This window comes from Dipodomys ordii, unplaced genomic scaffold (assembly GCF_000151885.1).
Source record: "Dipodomys ordii isolate 6190 unplaced genomic scaffold, Dord_2.0 Scaffold113, whole genome shotgun sequence".
In the NCBI taxonomy this organism is placed as follows: domain Eukaryota; kingdom Metazoa; phylum Chordata; class Mammalia; order Rodentia; family Heteromyidae; genus Dipodomys; species Dipodomys ordii.
Genome location: NW_012267329.1, coordinates 5240594 through 5259830, shown reverse-complemented (window position 1 = coordinate 5259830; position 19237 = coordinate 5240594). Strand labels below are relative to the sequence as shown.

The following is a 19237-nucleotide window of genomic DNA, read 5'->3' as shown; positions in this document are numbered from 1 at the left end:
TCCATTGGGGTGTTTATGAGTCTGTCTTCCCACCCTTCTAAATGGCAAACACTAAATCTTCACTTCTCTAACTGGCATTTGTCTAGGCACAAGAAAGTGGCTATGATTTCTTGTAACTCTTCCTTTTTTTCCTGACACAGCGTTAGTGTATAAGAAAAGCACATGGATTGGCCATGCCCTATAACCATATTAAACATGAGATTTTCCTGGAAAATATCTCCAAATTACCTGCTCACAATATCAAATGTCAAACTAGAAGTCTCCAGCTTCCTTAGGGAAATTTTGATTTTTACAAAACAAATCTATAAAAAAAAGAAGACATAAAAATAATAAATGAAACACTAAACACCTTTAAAACTTAGTTTGCATGTGGGGTCCAGTGTCTCACACCTTTTACTGTAGTTACACAGGAGGCTGAGATCTGAGGATCACTGTTTAAAGTCAGCCTCCACAGGAAAGTCTATGAGACTCTTATCTCCAATTAACCACCAAAAAGCCAGAATTAGAGCTGTGTTTGAATGAAGTGGTAGAGCACTAGTCTTGGGTGTAAAAAGGTCAGTGACAGTACCCAGATGCTGAGTTCAAGCTCCAGAAGTGGCACGCATGCATACACACATATATATGTGTGTGCATGTGCAAGTACTGCATGTTTTGAGAACACTTACAGAAAGCAGGAAAAACAATCTCAACTGAAGCTTTCCCCCTTAAACATGTTAGTACAGATGCCAAACATTTGAGGTTGTTAATTTGAGGGTGATGTGAACTTCAAGAAATATGTAATTTATCAATATCTAAGCCATTAACAAAATATCTTTCTTAGACAGAAAATCTTCTTGAACTTCTTATCATCTTATTTGAATCAGTCTGCAAAACAACTAGTAGCTTTACTGGCTCCAAAATTCACTATAACCTGTGTAAATTTTGAGTATTCCTAATACCATGAGTGCTAGAAGAGAGAGCATAGTTCTGGGATGTGCCTAGGTTAATTAGCCTGAAGTATACTTTGAAGCTCATTGAAAGCTTTTGATCTGCTGTTGATCTAGTATCATAAATTCTAAATAAAAAATGAAGCATCTTCTCTTGTCACAGTGAGATATTTTTTCCATTTCCTGGAGTTCAGTTCAATAAATATTATTGTATATGATCAGATAGACATAAGTATTGCACCTTTGTGTTCCTCTCCTAAGAATATCCTTCTTTGGTCCCACTGTTGTGAATGCCTAGAGATTTCATATACCAGTGTATTTATTTTTGCCATCCAGTGTGTTTATAGATTTATAGGCACATTCTAGCTACCACACATGAGGGGTAACATGCAATCTATGTTTCTTTGGGTCTGGTTTACTTCACTTGATATAATTTTGTCCAAGTCTTTCCATTTCCTTGCTAATTCTACAATATCATTCTTTCTGATGAATGAGTAGAATTCCATTGTGTATATATACCACATTTTCTTGATTCATCCTTACACTGAGGGGCATCTGGGCTGATTCTATGTATTAATTATCTCATAGAAATATGAGGAAATCTTGCTCATCCCATAACTCCCAAGAGAAAACCTTTGCTTCATGCTTGTGTTTGAACATATTCAACACACATCTTAATGTGGTTGTCAGTAGGCATCAATATCTTCAAGCACAACATGAAGAAGGGCATCAAGAATCCTATAAAATGATATGTATTCAAATGTTTTTTTCTTTCATGCATTTGTTTCTAACGCATTTATAAGATTATTTCTTTGTTGCTTTGTATGTCCCTCCCCCACACTATAACCCCTGCTTTCACTGTATTTGATGTTGGTATAATTTGTGGAGGGGAAAGGGAAAAACAAGTCATTTAAATAAGGATACAGGTGGACCCGTTGCAACAATGAGAAGTACAAGTTGTCATATCAAAAACGAACTTTACAACTTTGGTGTGTGTGTGTGTGTAGGGAGGATTGGGTGGAGGGAGGCTGGGAAGGGATGGGAAGGGGAAACAAAGGAGGAGGCTACAATGCTTAATAAGAAATGTACTCATTATCTTGCCCATGTAATTGTAACCCCTCTGTACAGTATTTTCACAATAAAAAATAAATAAAAATTAAAAAAAGAATCCTATAAAATTTAAGAAAATTGTGTGTGGGGGGGAAGAATTGGGAGGGAATTGGAAGAATAAAAAAAGGGATGAAATTGATCGAGATGAATTAGGTTCATAAACTGATTTGTTGAATAGTAACTTCTTTGTAAAATGACTACCAGGTCATAAGATGAGAAGAGTTTGGTATTCTTATCTCTTGAGATGGTAGACTGTGGTCTCTGGATCCATTGCAACAATGAGATATACAAGATGTTATGTTGAAAAATGAGCTTTACAACTTTGGTGTGGGGGGGGGGAGGAGAGGGGGGAGAGGGGCTGAACAGGGAGATGGGAAATGATGGGAAGGGGAAACAAAGGAGGAGGCAACAATGCTTGATAAGAAATGTACTCATTACCTTGCTCATGTAATTGTAACCCTTCTGTATGGTATTTTCATACACACAAAAATTCAAATAAAAAAAGAAAAAGAAGAAAAACATTCTTTTGTAAGCATGTGTTAGGTTCCAAGTTATTAAGTTTCCAATTGGTCACCTATCTAAGCCTTCCAGAATCTCAGGGGCAATAAATTGGGTGTTGTAGGCACTTGGAAGAAGGAATATGTTTTTACATGAGACTGCAGAAACTTTTTTCAGGGAGGAAGGAAGGTAAAATCTCTCTTTGGAATTTTGTACCGAAGATTATAGGATATATACTGTATATACAAGTATACTGTTCTATTATCTGAAAATCTCCAAGTTGAGAAAATTATTATCAAGATTTATCTGGAACCAGTGATTCAGGAAGCTGGTGGCAGAAGAAAGCACAAGGACATCTATCATAAAGCAGATGCATATCATCAAGGATTCCAAATAACAGCATGATTCCATAGACATTTTAAGAAAAAAGCTTGAAATAATAGATCACAGAGGCTTTAAAGGGAAAAAAGAGATATTCTATAAATAAAAATGTGTTCTCTAAAAATAACAGGTTATACAGTAGAATACGTGTAACTGATGAGATTGCTGAAGACGTAGAGGTTGGAGTCACAGAAATCACACAGCATGTCAATGGGAGACAGCTTGTACAGTGAAAGAAGTTCTGAGATATGCAGGATAGACAGAGAAAAGCCGGCATACATGTATAGGAATGACAAAAGGCAATTATAGAAAGAATAGAGGATATTCAATATTTTGAAAAATGATGGGCCAACTAAAATGCCATATAAAATATAAACTTAGAAAGAATAGTACTATGAACCTCCACATGCACATCACTTGGCTCTAACAGTTACTCAGTTAGCCCATCTTAGTTCGTTTCCAAAGCTTTCGCTCACTACTCCCCAGTCATAAATAACAAATCTTGAACCACAAATTATGTCATTTAGAAAAGACTCAGAATATATCTCTTAAAGTTGAAAACTCACAAAAACATAACCACAGTAATATTATTAATTTTTAAAATCATTTTTTAGCATCAGACACTAAAAGATTTTTTTCTCATTACCCTACAACTTTCTTTACAATTGGCCTTCTACTATTTATTTGGGCAGGTTTTTCTTTTCTATTTTGTTGTTGTTGTAGGAATCATTCAGTCCTCTGGAAATGTTTATATTTACTATTGTTCTAATTACAGAGCTGTGGCTTTGATGTATTCTTGTACTCCTGTGTGACTCTGTATTAATAGGTAGATGGAGATGGAAGTTTGATCAGATTGTGGTTAGATTTTCATTAAGAAATTTGAGAACAGGGTGCAAAGTTCCTGTTCAATTTGACCATTAGGCATATAAGGTTTGCTTGTCCTCTGTATGATTTTAAATTAAGCAAGATCAGATGTTATTAACCTTAGCATAAAATCCCTTGTGTTTTCTCACTTAATGATTTTTAACAGGCCTTGATCTTCATTGTTTATATGCTTTACTTGAGTAATTTTTAACAAAATGATGATACTATAATTCCTTCCATATTTATCAACAGAAATTTGTTAGCATTCCCATTTTTATACATTTTGGACCTAGCATTTTCTCATCTTTGTGCACAATGAAGCAATAACAGGGGTATAGTTAAATAAATAGGAACAGACAGGCCCAGAAAACCAGCTCCTGGACTGTCAATTTGAAAGTACATCTTGTCCTTTCTGCGGAACTGGAGGTGGCAGAGGTAGACATTGATGGCGCTCACACAAAGACTGACTGATCATCATAAGTACATAGTTAAGCAAGCAACAAGAAACAGCTAACTACCGAGGACAAAGCACTACATGAATGAGAGCTGCCAAATGTCATCAGATGATCTGACAACCAGAGAAATACTGTCTATAACACAAGAATAAAAGCCTTTAGAATGAGGAAAATTAATGTTCTCAGAAGGATATGAGAAAGTATTGTGTGAATAAAGTCAAGGTCAGATACTTTAACATAAAAAATGTTATAGTTGTAGAAGTGGCGCTGTGGCTCAAGTGGTAGAGCGCTCGCCGTGAGCTGAAGAGCGCAAGGTCAGCGCCCAGGCCCAGAGTTCAAGCCCCACAACCGACAAAAAAGAAAAAAAATGTTATAGTTGAAATAAAAACAAAAAGCAAATCTTCAATGAATGGATTTGGTATCAAAATGAACACAGGGGTTTTCGGTAAGTTGGGAACAAAGCTGGGAAAAAAGACTATGATGTAGTGCAAAAGGTCAATCAGAGGAAAGACAGGGGAATCATAAATATGAAGAAAGTCAAGTGTCTATTGAGAGTCCCAAGAGAGAGAAAACAGCGGAATGTAGGTAAAGAAGCAATAACTGAAGAGGCAATAACCAATGAAATAATTGAAGAAAGATTTCAGTGCTAAGAGAGACAAAGGTCTTTAAATAGATAGGCAAAAAAGTACTACTTCCAAAATTCTGTAATTAAGTTTTAAAACAAAGACTGTGGTGATTCTAATAAACATACATAAATAATAATTGTCCACAGAGGATCAGAACACTGACACCTGATAAAAATATGGTTTCCCTAGAAGCAGAAAGATAAGGAAGTGATTCTTTTCAGCCCTGGGGTGGGGAGTAATAGTGCACATGGAATTCTACATCCAGAAAATGCATGATTCAAACAGGAGAGAAAAATGAAGACATCTTCATATCATAGAAGCATTCAGAAAGCTTATTACTCAGAAAGCTCACTTTTCCAGATGAAGAAAGACACCAGAGTGTAGAAAAAGCACAAGAAACAATGGAAGTTTGTCTCCAGGCAGAATTCTCGACACTAGCCAGCCATGGAATAGGAAGGAGGGTGTAGTGATGTTCAGATTAAGCCCCCCTCCCAATTAGCTCCATTGAAATGTGGCAGAGTAGGTTGCTGCTATATTTTTATTAGTGTTTATGTGAGGTATAGTAAGCATTTCCCAAGGTTTTTCTGTACTGTTAAAATGATCATTTTCTGGCTAGGAAGCAATTCTTGTTTTCTATGTCTGCAAATGCGCTAGCTGCTCTGCTTGGTCCTTTCAGCTGGAAACCAAAGGAAATACAAAAGACCCAAGTCCCGAAGTCCATATGAAGGTCATCTTCTCTGCACCTTTCATAATCTCTATATACTTGGGTGTTGTGCTTCATCAAGTAACACATGCACATACACACACACACACGCACACACACACACACCTATACATTCACACACATCTGTCTTTATACATATACACATACATATGAATAAATGCACATAAATAAATAAATATATATATATATACATATGTACAGAGAGAGAGAAAAAGATGGGGTTCTTTCAAGGAACTATATTATGTAATTGTTGGGCTATCGGTTCAAAATTCACAGGCAGGTGAGCAAATTGAAAATAAAGGCAAAGCTGGGTGCCAGTGGCTTGCACCTGTAATCTTAGCTACTCAGGAGACTGAGATCTGAGGATCATGATTCGAAGTCAGCCAGGGAAGGAAAGTCCATGAAACTTGTATCTCCACTTAATCGTTACAAAGCTTTGGAAGCAGAGATGTGACTGAAGTGGTACAGCATTAGCCTGTAGCAAAAAAGCTCAGGAGGAGTACCCAGACCCTGAGTTCAAGCCCTAGCACTGGCACATAAACACAAAAATATTGTCAAGAATTGTTCGTTCTAGAGTCCAAAGCCAGTCTGGAGGCAGAAGTTCTTCCTCCTTAAAGGACCCCAGTCTTTTAAGGTTTCTAGATTATTGGAGAAGGTCCATCTATAGTATGAAGAATAATGTGATTTAGTCATTGCCTACTAATTTAATTCTTATGCCATAAAAATACCATCAGGGGCACTAGTGGAGTGGTATTAGAAAAACTATTAGACACCACAGACTTTGTGAAGCTAACATAAAATTAATCATTTCAAGAGTACAACTTGTTGTGCACTGAATCTGAAAGGGCAGTCATCTTGAAATATAAACACGGACAGTGAAAATGGACAGAGATAGTAGATAAAAAGTTGGATTAAAATGTACAGATTTTTTGATGAAATGAATACAGAGGGAAAGATATTAATCACTGTCATGTTTCTAATCAATAAACTGATTGAATGATGGTACCTTTCTGGGAGAAGAACAATCTGGGAGTGGATGAACAGGAAAAGATAATTCAATACAGTAGTCAATATGGTAGACTAGAGATAAGTTAAGACACTAAGGGAAAAATGGGAGATGTGGCTCAGAGGCAAAGTTAGCTGGCTTAACATGAGCCAGCATAGGTTTCCTTCCTAACACCAAAGAAACTAAAAAAAAAAGATGATCAGTAATTAGTCAGGGACAACTCATTCTTTTTATTTGTGAGGCCCGTACTTATATCCAATGTTGGAGTCACAAGGCAGGAACACTAACTAGAATTTTATAAGTCCACCAAATTAACAGCCAGTAGACAACTCTACTGTAAGGAAAACATTGCCATTGATCTTACTGTATGTTCTACCTTGTTATTTTCTCCCGGACTATTATCGAGTTATAACTGCAACCACAAGGCTCATTTCAGGCTGTGCTCCAGTCTGAAACATCTGTATGTTCAACAATCTTAATTTATTGCACACAGTTTTAAAACAATATGAATATAATTAAAGACAAACTTTAAACAGATTGCTTTCATGATATATATGTTTAATTATAAAATACTTTAAATGTGTAAATTTTTCTCACTATAAACTTGGGATTCATTATTCCACATCTGAAAACCTACTGGCTTTATGTATTAAAGCCTCCACACTGCTAATTATTTACTAGTAGATATAGTTCAATCGCAGACACTCAGATTCCTTTAATTATCTATGGATTATTACTACTATTCTAAGTCCAACAAAATAAGAGATATCACTAAGAACATATTTTCCTGCCAATCTGTCTCTTCAGTGCTCCCTTCATCTCCTTATTCCTGAGGCTGTAGATGAGGGGGTTCAGCATGGGGATCACTACAGTGTACAGCACAGATATCACCTTGTTTTGGTCAGTGGAGAAGCTGGATTTGGGCATCACGTAGATGAATGTAATGGTCCCATAGTACAGAGTGACTGCAGTGAGGTGGGAGGTGCAGGTGGAAAAGGCTTTCTGGCGGCCCTCTGTGGAGCGCATCTTCAGAATGGTGATGAGGATATAGACGTAGGAGATGGCTATGATCATCACTGTGGAGACAATGACAAAGCCAGATGACCATGAAGGAATGACTTCAGGAACACTGACATCCGTACAGGAGAGCTGGACTAAAGGAGCAAAATCACAGAAAAAATGATTGACTTTATTTGGTCCACAGAAGAGTAAAGAATAGAAGCAACTAGTGAAAGAGCAACTATTGAGAAAACCACCTGCATAGGATACCATGAGTAACCGCACACAGACTCGTGTGGACATTTTGGTTGAGTACAGCAGAGGGTTGCAGATGGCCATGAAGCGATCATAGGCCATGGCAGCCAGAAGGAAGCATTCAGATGATCCAAAGAAAACAACTGACCCAAGCTGAATGCCACAGCCAAGGTAGGAGATTGTATTTCTTTCCACCAGGAAGTTAATCAGCATGTTGGGTGTGACAGAGGATGAGAAACCTAAGTCTGCAAAAGCTAAATGGCTGAGGAAAAAGTACATGGGGTGGTGGAGCTGAGTGGAGACTCTGATGAGAAGGATTGTGCAGAGATTTCCAGATACAGTCACCAGGTAGATGCCCAGGATGATGATGAAGAGGATGACTCGAAGGACTGGATCATGTGTTAAGCCCAGTAGAATGAACTCTGTCACTGTGGTGTGGTTCCCGTCCACCAGGGAATCCATCAGACAACGGAGCTGCTGCCAGTACAAATCTGTGATGAATAGATTACATGAAAAATTTATAATTGTGATGGGTTCATTTTCATGAACATTTTAGGAATATCATCATAAATAAAACTGTTCAAATATCATATGCAATTATTTGATTATAGTCTGTCTGTAATTTTGAAATTGATTTTAGCAGAAACACCAGAAAATATGCTTCATATTAATTCATAACACATTTTCTTTGTATACCACATTTTCTGAAAATGCACCCACTGCTATTTCAATGTCAAACAATAATATACAAGACATATGAAAATAATCAAAATTAACACTCCATATACTAGTATCAAAAGACTATATAAAGGTTTTGCAAAGATGTTCCAAGCTTCTTAAATGAATAGCATGTTATTAAGAATTATATGAATAAACAAATATATATGTAATTTGTTATGTAAATAAAATGATATTAGTTATTTTCATTATTCATCATATGGATGACTAAATGAGCTCTGAAAAATATATACATTATGCAAAACTATATGGCTAGTGATAAATTAGAAATGCAAATCCTTGGAAGTCTGACTGCCCATTCTCTTAGTGACTACATAATAATGAAGTTAAAGTATGTACTCAGCAATAAGAAAATTAGTCTTTTCATCATCTTGCAGCTAATGTGTAAAAGAGTCACTAAAGTTATATGTACTTCATAGTGTTGGTCATTTAAGTACGAACTTTTATATACGTTCAAATAAAATTGTTATGAGTCCTATAAACAAAGAGGAATTTTTAATTAGGGTATAAATTTGTAACATAAAATTTTGCTTTACCAAGTGGCTTCAAATATCAATGTAATTACTTTGAATAAAACATTTGGCATTTAGATAAAAACTAAAGATCCATTCATGCAAATAAGTTAAATCACTATATACTGTAACAGGACTTTGAAGTGGAATTTTGTGGCTATTTTCAATAAAGCTATTTTTAACATTTTACACAGCTGTGCAAAGTCCATGCTGAAAACGTAAGGATCACTGAATGGAAGGTCAGGTTGCTCTGAGCTACAAATTTTCTGAGTACCTCTACCATGGTTTTTCTAGGACTTGTCTTTCAACTAAAATATTCAACTGGGGCTTGGAAAAATTATGTTAAACAAAGTAAGTCAGACTCAGAGAGGCAGAGGGCACATTTTTTTTCTTATGGTGCAAGTTAGATCTAAATTATAAGCATATAGTCAAACATTTACAAGTCCATACGCAGATATTCACAAACAAGCTGACTAAAGTATGGTACACATAGGGGCGGATTCCAATGGTGTAACTCCTTTGAGCAGCTCGCAGTTTAACAAAGGGAGTACCAAAACCCAATACATATTGTACAGAGGAGAGAGGACAGATAGAAGGAGAGAGAAAGGGTGAGTAGATGCAGTCATAATCTTCAATGTACACATGTGAGAATGGAACCAGGCAACTTGAGAGGACGGATGAGACCAGGAAGAATGATAAAAAGGGTAACATTCATTAGGGTGTATTATACTCACAAATTGACATGTTCATTTGAAACCCCTTTGTACAACTAACAATGGTATAAATAAATATAATACTTATCTGCCTTACTTACCTCTTTACACTTCTAACTTTTAAAACATTTAAATATTATCAAATGCTCAAATCAGCTTCCAGGTAAGATTTTGGCAGAATGCCAAACTGGCCTGAGTTGGTTGAAAGACCATATGAATTTCTTTCTTCTGGGTAGGTAATCCAAGAAGTCCAGTAACTCTACATTGGAATGACAGCTACCTATGTAAACTGATGGTAGAAACAACAAGTCTGAAAAAAAATCATTCATTGCCCACTGGCTTGATTTCACCTACCCTGTTTCTGCCCCATAACAAGTGAGCATAACTGATAGTTGTTAGAGGGAAGTTGTCTCAAATGATGAATGAAAACTCATGCATCTGATCCATTAGCAAAAGCCAGAGTCTTACCTCTTGAAATGAGAACCCATTCCTATTTCAATAACATATCTAAGTCATAGTTACAGTTATATAGATACATGTTGGGTTTAAAAAAGTTTCTTCTCCTTTGGGGATAAATCTCTGAAGATGCTAGAGATTCAGGTGTGAATTCAAAAGCATCATCGCACATCATTATGTATATACTAGCTATTGAGTTATGCGATTCACATACAAATAAACTAATAATTCAACTAAGAATTCATATGTACGTATATACATAAAAGAAATTATACATAAAATATATAAATATTAGTCCTGAGTTTAGTATTTAAGAATAAGAAATTGTACAAAGTTAAGATATAATAAATAAGCTACTCTCTAGTGTTTCCATATGTGTTTAATGAGAAGTGTTTTTATTTGTATGTATAACATGCCTTATGTACCATAGAGAACCATTTGACCCAACCATCTTTCCTGTGGTTATCTGCCCAGAGGAATGAACTGAGTACTTTATGGAATGTTTTCGTTCCCACATTCATTTCAACATTATTCAGGGCAGCCAAGATTTGGAAATAACTTGTCTATCATAAAAGATGGGGTGGGGCCAAAGGGAGAGTGGTAGACAAAGGATGAGGAGGAGTGGAAAGAATGCAGTCAAGAATTTAATGTATATACCTCACAATTAAGAAAAGTAAGGAAATCCTGGAGCTGGTGGTTCATGCTTCTAACCCTAGCTACTCAGGAGGCTGAGAGAGATCTGAAGGTTATGGTTGGAAGCCAGTTCAGGGCAAGAAAGGTCTTGTGACTCTTATCTCCAATTAACCACCTAAAAGCCAGAAGTGGAGTTGTGGATCAAAGTGATAGAGCACTAGCTTTGAGCAAAGAAGTGTCCTTGGATAGCACCCAGGCCCTGAATTCAAGCTTCACGACTGACAAAAAAGAAACAACAACAACAACAAACAAACAAACGAAAAAAGGCAAGACAAAGGGCAAAGGGGGAACCAACGCAACAGTGATACCCACAAGACCATATGTTGGAAAGGATCTGTACAACTTGGCAGGGGTGAGGAAAAGTGGAAGAAAAATGAAGGAAGGGGCAACAAGTTCAACAAGAAATGTACTCACTACCTTACTTATGTAACTGTAACCCCTATGCATATCACCTTGACAATAAAATTAAAATTTAAAAAAAGAAGAAAAGCAAGGAAGGGGTGGGTCAGGAGGAGTGGATGAGAATGCCAAAAGGGGTGATACTGGATAAGATGCATTGTATACATAAACTGCTTTGTTAAATGACAACTCCTTTGTACGACTACCTAAAGATAATAAAAAAGAAATTATGACCTACATATATAAGGGAAGATTATTCACCTCACAAAGAAAGTTTCCCGCCATCTGTAACCATCAGGAAAGAATGAAAGGACATTTGAAATATTATTTGAAATAACCTAGAAAGAAAGGTATTGCACGATCTCACTTCTCTGTGGGATTTAAAAAAGTCAAATACATAGAAACAGCATAGTCCTGGCTATCGCCTGGTGACCAGGAGAAGAGTAGAAATGTAAGTCAAAGAATAAGATGTTGCAGGAAGCAAAATGAATGCTAGTTTTCCCGTGTACAACATAAAGGCTATAGTTAATAATCCATATATTGGGAATTTGCTAGGTGGATTTTAAATGCTTCTATTACTAAAAATGAGATAAATATTATAATTTCCTCGATTATATCGCTGTGAACATATATATCAAGACATCACATTGTATACCTTAAACATATTATCTTTGAAAGTTTCTCAAATGAGAAACATATTGTGAGTCAGAATGGCTTTCCCTCTTAAATTGAAGTTCTTTCCTAGGGTTAATTTGAAGATTTTTCTTTTTTTTGTTATATTTGTCTTTAATTTTCAAAAGTTTAATATGGATATATTTGCTTTTTTTGTGGGGTAATGGTACTTGGGTTCGAGCTCAAGGCTTTATGATTGCTTGGCTGGCACTCTACCAGTAGAATAAACCTTTCAGCTCTGCTTTATTAATAGTTATTTTGGAGATGGAGTCTTAAGGACTTTCCTTCCTAGGATGTCTCTGAACTGAAAATCTCTGGATCTCAGACTCCTGAGTATCTAGAATTATAATCCTGAGCTAGCCTCCCAGCTTTTTGTTTTAAAAAGGGATTTGTATAGCCACTGGACTCTGCAACTGTATCTCTTACACCAGAGTTGGGATGTTTATTTTTGCCATTTATTTATTTAGCCAGTCCTGGGACTTGAACTCAGGGACTGGGTGATGTCTCTGAGTCTTTTTGTACTCAAGGCTAGCACTCTACCATTTGAGCAGCAGCACCACTTCTGGCTTTTTCTGAGTAGTTTATTGGAGATAAAGAGTCTCATGGACTTTCCTGCCTGGGCTGATTTCAATTCACATTCCTCAGATCTCAGCCTCCTGAGAAGCTAGGATTATAGGCATAAGCCATAGGTGCCTGGCTACCATTATCTCTTTCAATCCTGTTCATTTCCCCTCCAATCTCTCTTTATAGAACACCTACAGGTTTTTATTCCCCCACAGGTAGGAACGGCTCTATTCTTTTTCTTTTCCAGTCTATTTATTCCCCCCTTTTTATTGTCAAGATGATGTACAGAAAGGTTACAGTTATATAAGGATGGCAATTAGTACATTTCTTGCCAAACTTATTACCCCTTCCCTCATTTTTCTCCTACTTTCCCACCTCCCATTCCCTCTCCGCAAGTTGTACAGATCATTTCCAATATATTGTCTTGTGAATATTGCTGTTGCATTGGCTCCCCCTTGTCCTTTGTCTCACTATTCTGTTGTTCCCCTTCCCTTCCCTAATTCAGATATACGTATATACAATACCAGGGTACCAAAACTGAATATAGTGACAATAGTCCACAGCCATACCACCCTGGACATGCTCAATCTCATCTATTTACTTTTTGTTTAGATCAGATCAATTCTGTTTCTCTTCAGTCAAATCTTCTGAGCCTCCTCTCTGCAGCTCTGACTCCTAGGACTGCCCTCTACGATTGAGCCCACTCATCAAGGCTGTTTATTTAATTCGGATGAGAGTATTTTTACTTTTAAAGTTTTTCTACTTATATGGTTGGGGTTTTTTGGAACAGGGGGGAGGGTATTCTATTTCTTTGCTGATCTTTTCCAATGGCTTCATTACTATCAAAAGAAATTAGTGATTGAAGGCTGGACCACATTCACATTCTTGCAGGTGGCCTTCCATGGCTGCAATGGCCAGACAAATATTTGAAGTCAGCTTCCTGCTGGGCCTACTTATAGTGGTTTGCCCTCAGCGAGGTGTGACTCATGTTCTCTTCTTCCAGATGGGCCAGTGGAAGCTCAGCCCCACCTCTCATTATGCCCCCTTCCAGTGGAGGTGCATCAGGCTGGCAACCTCCTTGCCTTGGGCTTCTTCGAGGTTAGGGAAGAAGGAATGGAGGGCTTCCTCCTGTAGCAGGAAGGGACAGCGGCAGAGATCCAGCTTCCCACACAGCTGCACTCCCAGTGGAGGGGGTAGAGTAATGTCAAGTAGTTCCATCTCATAACTCTTCTCCTCCTCTCCTCGCATATCTTCTCTCCTTCCCTCTCCTCTCAATTCATCTCATTTCATCGATGACATTGAAGCTCATCTCCCAGGCAGAACTGCTGACACTGCTCAGGCTGGGAATAGGCAGGAGGGGTGAGGGGTGGAGTTCATTCCTTCAGCTGGCTCCATTGAAATTTCGGTAAGTGTGTTGGTATTATCGTGTGTGTGTGTGTGTGTGTGTGTGTGTGTGTGTGTGTGTGTGTTGTAGTCACTTTTTAAGTATTTTCAGCTCCTTCAAGACCACCTTTTTTCAATTTTCTGGTTAGGGAGTGTAACACTTTTATTTATGTATCACTCTGATGGTGCTGGGAAGGAAGCTCCCTGTTGCTCTTTCAGAAGACATGGAAGCAATAAGGAAATTCACGGGTGGGTAAGGTGGCTCAGTGGTAGAGTGCTTGCCTTGCATGCATGAGGCCCTGGGTTCGATTCCTCAGCACCACATAAGCGGAATAAAAAAAGCTGGAAGTGGTACTATGGCTCAAGTGGTAGAGGGCTAGTCTTGAGCTGAAGAGCTGAAGGACAGCGTCCAGGCCCAGAGTTCAGCCCCCCCCCCCAAAAAAAGGAAATTCATGAGACCCTCTCCTTTGCTTTTCCTCAAGTCTTGAAATTTGTGAGAACTTGCCTTCCTACCTTTTAAGGTCTTATACTTCTTTTCCATCAGGAGATTCATGTTTTCCTTTTAATATTAAGAGGTAGGTTCAGAGAGATATTAAACTACTTTTTCTTCAATGGAACCAGAATTTAGGCCTGTAACCATTTAGACACATTTATATGGATGCTTATTTATTTTATTTCAGAAAATGAGGGAACTGCACATGAGTTTGGCAGTTTCAAAGGTAGACACCCTACCAATACCTGCAGCAGAAAGGAATATGTCAGAGATAAAGACTTTAGGAGTTCACCCTTTGTCCCACCCTTTCTGTGCCCCACTTACCCTCCCCCAAACAGATAAACTCCCAAACAAGACAAAAGGTAAAGAAAACAAAAACAGTAACAAAGAAAAAAATCTCTTCTTTCCACTTCTTTGAGTTCATTTTGATAAGCATCATTTTATATGACCATATGCACATAGTCATTGAGCCTTTGTGATCCTCTCCTAAGAATATCCTCCTTTGGTCTCACTGTTGAATGTCTAGAGTCCTAATTTATCATGTCCAAGTATATTTTTTGTCTTTTACCATCCATCATGTTTTACTTGTAGATGTATAGACACATTCTAGCTACCACAAATGAGGGAAACAATGCAACCTATATTTCTCTGGGCCTGGCTTACTTTACATAATATATTTTTTCCCAAGTATTCCATTTTCTTATGAGTGATACAATATCATTCTTATACTCACTAGACATTATGTTGAAATGAACTATACAGGGGATGGGGGGGGAACTGGGAAAGAGAGAGGGAAGGGGTGACACTGTTCAAAAAGAAATGTACTCATTACTTGACTTATATAAGTGAAACCTCTCTGTACATCATCTTTACAATAACAACATACATGCATGTATATATGTATATATGTGTGTTACCTAGGGGTCAAAATTCTCAAGCCGCTTGTCCCTCCAGCTTGCCACAAGTGTGCTTACCTTCAGAGATTCAATTGTTAGGAGCACATTTGTGTGCTTGAACTTTTTCTTAGTCTTTAGATGTATCATTTGAATCTTCTGTAAAGTAAGCATGGAATAAAATGTAATAGGATTGTGATGTGGATTACTTGGGTTAACACCTACAAATTACCCAAAAGAATACCTGGAACGAAGTCAACAATCTTGATTTATCTGCTGCTGTGGCTAATCTCCTTACTAGTCTACTGCTATTATTATTAACATTAGGTCTCTAGATCTAACTCTTGGAACATTCAAATACATAAGGTAGTAAATATTCAGTAAGATACTTTACATATCTGTAGTAAACTAGGCTGGGATACTAGTAACTAATGTTCTTTTCTCTTTCTCTTTTGTTTTCTCCTTTTCCTTCCTCCTCCCTCTCCTTTCCTTTCTCTTTTCCCCTCTCCTACTCTTCTCTCACCTACTCTCTCCTGTCTTCCTCCCTTTCTTTTCCTTCCCTCTCCTCTCCTGTCCTCTCTCCTCCTTCCATCTCTTCTTTGTCTTTTTCTCTTTCTCTTTTGGTGGTATTAGTTTTTTTTTTCAGGGCCTCACAAGTGCTAGATAGATGCTCTACACCTTGTGCTACACTTCAAGTATCAGAATCTGAGTTTCAAACAAGACTTAAAACTCCATGTATTCACTTATTCACACTAACATTTCCATTCACTCATGTGCAATAGATATTTATGCTTACTGCATTCAAGGAACACCGTGAAAATTAGAGACAATGGGAAGAGGAAGCTATAGTGTCATTCATGTCAACATGAAGCATCTAGCATCATGCATGGAATATGTAGCCACCTGTGCAAGGAGTATTTCATAGAAAATATGCAGGGTTCTGAAAGAGAACAATGATTTCCTTAGTTAGGTCTCCAGCTTCAGAAGAGCTTCTTAAAGATGGGAAACAATTTTTAGGTTGTAGTGTATCATAAGCAGATGTGAAGGGAACCCAGGTAAAGGGAAATGGGTTGAGGTACTACATGGCAGAGCATCTTGATGTTACTAATCAACCATGGTCTTGGTGTTGTGCAGCATGAGAAGAATTTAGTCAATTCTAGTAAAAGTAATGGGATAGTTTATTAGTTAAGAAATATGAAACAAAGGAGGAGGCAACAATGCTTGATAAGAAATGTACTCGTTATCTTGCCCATGTAATTGTAGCCCCTCTGTATGGTACTTTCACAATAAAATAAACAAAGGAGGAGGCAACGATGCTCGACAGGAAATGTATTCATTACCTCACTCATGTAACTGTAATCTTTCTGTACAGTATCTTTACAATAAAAATATATACAAAAAAGAAATATGAAAAAGAAAAGTGGTTATGTGGCATAATGCCATGGGAAGATAGTCTTTAGAAAAATCTTTAAATTACAGACAAGTCATTATAAGCCTTTTTGTTGTTGTTGTTGGTCTTGAGGCTGAGACTTGAACTCTGGGCCTGGGCACTGTCTCTCAGCTCTTCAGCTCAAGGCCAGTACTCTACCATTTGAGTCACAGTGACACTTCAGTTTTATGAGTGGTTTATTGGTGATAAGAGTCTCATGGACTTTCCTGCCCATGCTGGCTTTGAACCAGGATCCTCAGATCTCAGCCTCCTGAGTAGCTAGGATTATAGAAATGAGCCACCAGCGCCAGGCTGAGCCTTTTATTTGCCATTTTACCTGAAAATTCTCCTCCCTAAAAAGGTTCTTAATGAGCAAGAATAAATCAAAAGAAATATTTCAACCACAGTCAGCTTCCTATTATTATGATATTATCTATTATATCACATATTATGTTCTTATCACATATTGTTTATTTATTGTATCTCTTTTTTGGCAATACTTGGGATTAAAGTCAGGACTTCACATTTGATAGATTCTCTACCATTTAAAGCATGTCTCAAACCCTTCTTTGCATGTTATTCTCAAGCTAATGTCTCTCTTGATGCCCAGGCTGGCTTGGACTGTGACCCTCCTACTTTGTGCATTCCAGTATCTTTGAGGACTGCAGTGTGAGATATTTTGCCACACTGCTATGCTTCCCTTGTAGCTTAGATACCAGGTTCACAGTGCCACACAACACCATTGGATGACATGAAGTTTTGAAGAGTTCTTTACCTGGGCTGGCATTGATCTGTGATCCTCCAATCTTGACCTCTCAAATAGTTTGGATTATAGGCTTGACCCACCAGATTTACCCTTTTAATGTATTTATGGTAAGTCTATTTATACATCTAAACAGCTTTCTCTATATATTTATGTAGATAAATACATTTTTAATGTTGGTGATCAAACCCAGGGCTTTATGAAGGCTAGGCAAGTGCCCTACCACAGAACTACATCCTCAGTCTCTCTAGAGGATATTGTCCTACAAACTGACAAACTATCAGTAAGAAATTATTTTCTTACCAAGCTCTCTTTTCAGAGCCTCTTTAATATCATTATTCCTGAGGCTATAGATGAGGGGGTTCAACATAGGGATCACCACCATGTAGAACACAGATATCACCTTATTCTGATCAGTGGAGTAGCTGGATTTGGGCATCACATAGATGAATGTAATGGTCCCATAGAACAGAGTGACTGCAGTGAGGTGGGAGGTGCAGGTGGAGAAAGCCTTGTGGCGGCCCTCAGTGGAGCGCATCTTCAGGATGGTGATGAGGATGTAGATATAGGAGATGGCTATCACAATTACTGTGACCACAACTATAGAGCCGGCAGAACAAGTGGAAACAAGTATGAAGACACTGTCTACAGAACAGGAGAGCTCAACTAAAGGAGCAAAATCACAGAAGAAATGATTGACTCTATTGGGTCCACAGAAGAGTAAAGAACAAAAGGAAATGGTAAAAGAGGAAGCATTAAGAAAACCACTGGTGTAAGCTACTATAAGTAACTGCACACAGACTTGTGTGGACATTTTGGTTGAATACAGAAGAGGGTTGCAGATAGCCACAAAGCGATCATAGGCCATGCCAGCCAGAAGGAAGCACTCAACTGCCCCAAAGAAAACAACTATACCCAGCTGGATGGCACATCCATGGTAGGTGATGATATGTTTGTCCACCAGGAAGTTAACCAACATGTTGGGTGTGACAGAAGATGAAAAGACCATGTCAGCAAAAGCTAAATTGCTGAGGAAAAAGTACATGGGGTGGTGGAGCTGAGTGGAGACTCTGATGAGAAGGATTGTGCAGAGATTTCCAGATACAGTCACCAGGTAGATGCACAGGATGATGATGAAGAGGATGACTCGAAGGACTGGATCATGTGTTAAGCCCAGTAGAATGAACTCTGTCACTGTGGTGTGGTTCCCATCCACCAGGGCTTCCATCAGACAATGGAGTTGCTGCCAGGACCAGTCTAGGATGAACAGATTACATGAAAAAATGTATAAATGTAGTGATTTCATTGCTCATCACAATGTTATCTTAGGCATATTCAAATACCAATACACACTTACATGGAAAGATGGTTCGATCCATAATTTTAAAATTGACTTTAGCAAAACCACCCTCAAATTTGCATCCTATACTGTATCTTTTCCTTTATATTTACCTGTTTTTCAAATTATATGTAACATTAAGGCCATATAAAAATACTATCTAGATGAATATAATAACCATGATGAGGACTGGGTATACTTGAAGGAAATGAGGGCATTAAGCTGTTTCAATGAAGTCTTGGGCAGCAGCTCCTATATACTTGCTGCTTCCTAAATGGTAAGCACACAGCTACGAGGTAGATACCCATTGAACTATGATTATACATATAGCTTACTACATATTACA

At 37.8% G+C, this 19237-nt stretch overlaps 2 protein-coding genes across 2 annotated transcripts; both read right to left on the bottom strand.

The window, feature by feature from the left end:
- Window positions 1–7361: 7361 nt before the first annotated feature.
- Window positions 7362–8306, bottom strand: LOC105995081 (olfactory receptor 478-like). The gene has a single exon (XM_013028747.1). The coding sequence runs from the start codon at window positions 8304–8306 to the stop codon at window positions 7362–7364; it is 945 nt and encodes a 314-aa protein (XP_012884201.1).
- A 9526-nt stretch (window positions 8307–17832) lies between these two features.
- On the bottom strand, window positions 17833–18780 carry LOC105995082 (olfactory receptor 478-like). Its single transcript, XM_013028748.1, has one exon. It carries the CDS (start codon window positions 18778–18780, stop codon window positions 17833–17835), a length of 948 nt encoding a protein of 315 aa, XP_012884202.1.
- Window positions 18781–19237: the final 457 nt, after the last annotated feature.

Coding starts and splice junctions, on each gene's coding strand:
- LOC105995081 (XM_013028747.1), bottom strand. CDS start 8,306: ATGGATTCCCTGGTGGACGGGAACCACACCACAGTGACAGAGTTCATT.
- LOC105995082 (XM_013028748.1), bottom strand. CDS start 18,780: ATGGAAGCCCTGGTGGATGGGAACCACACCACAGTGACAGAGTTCATT.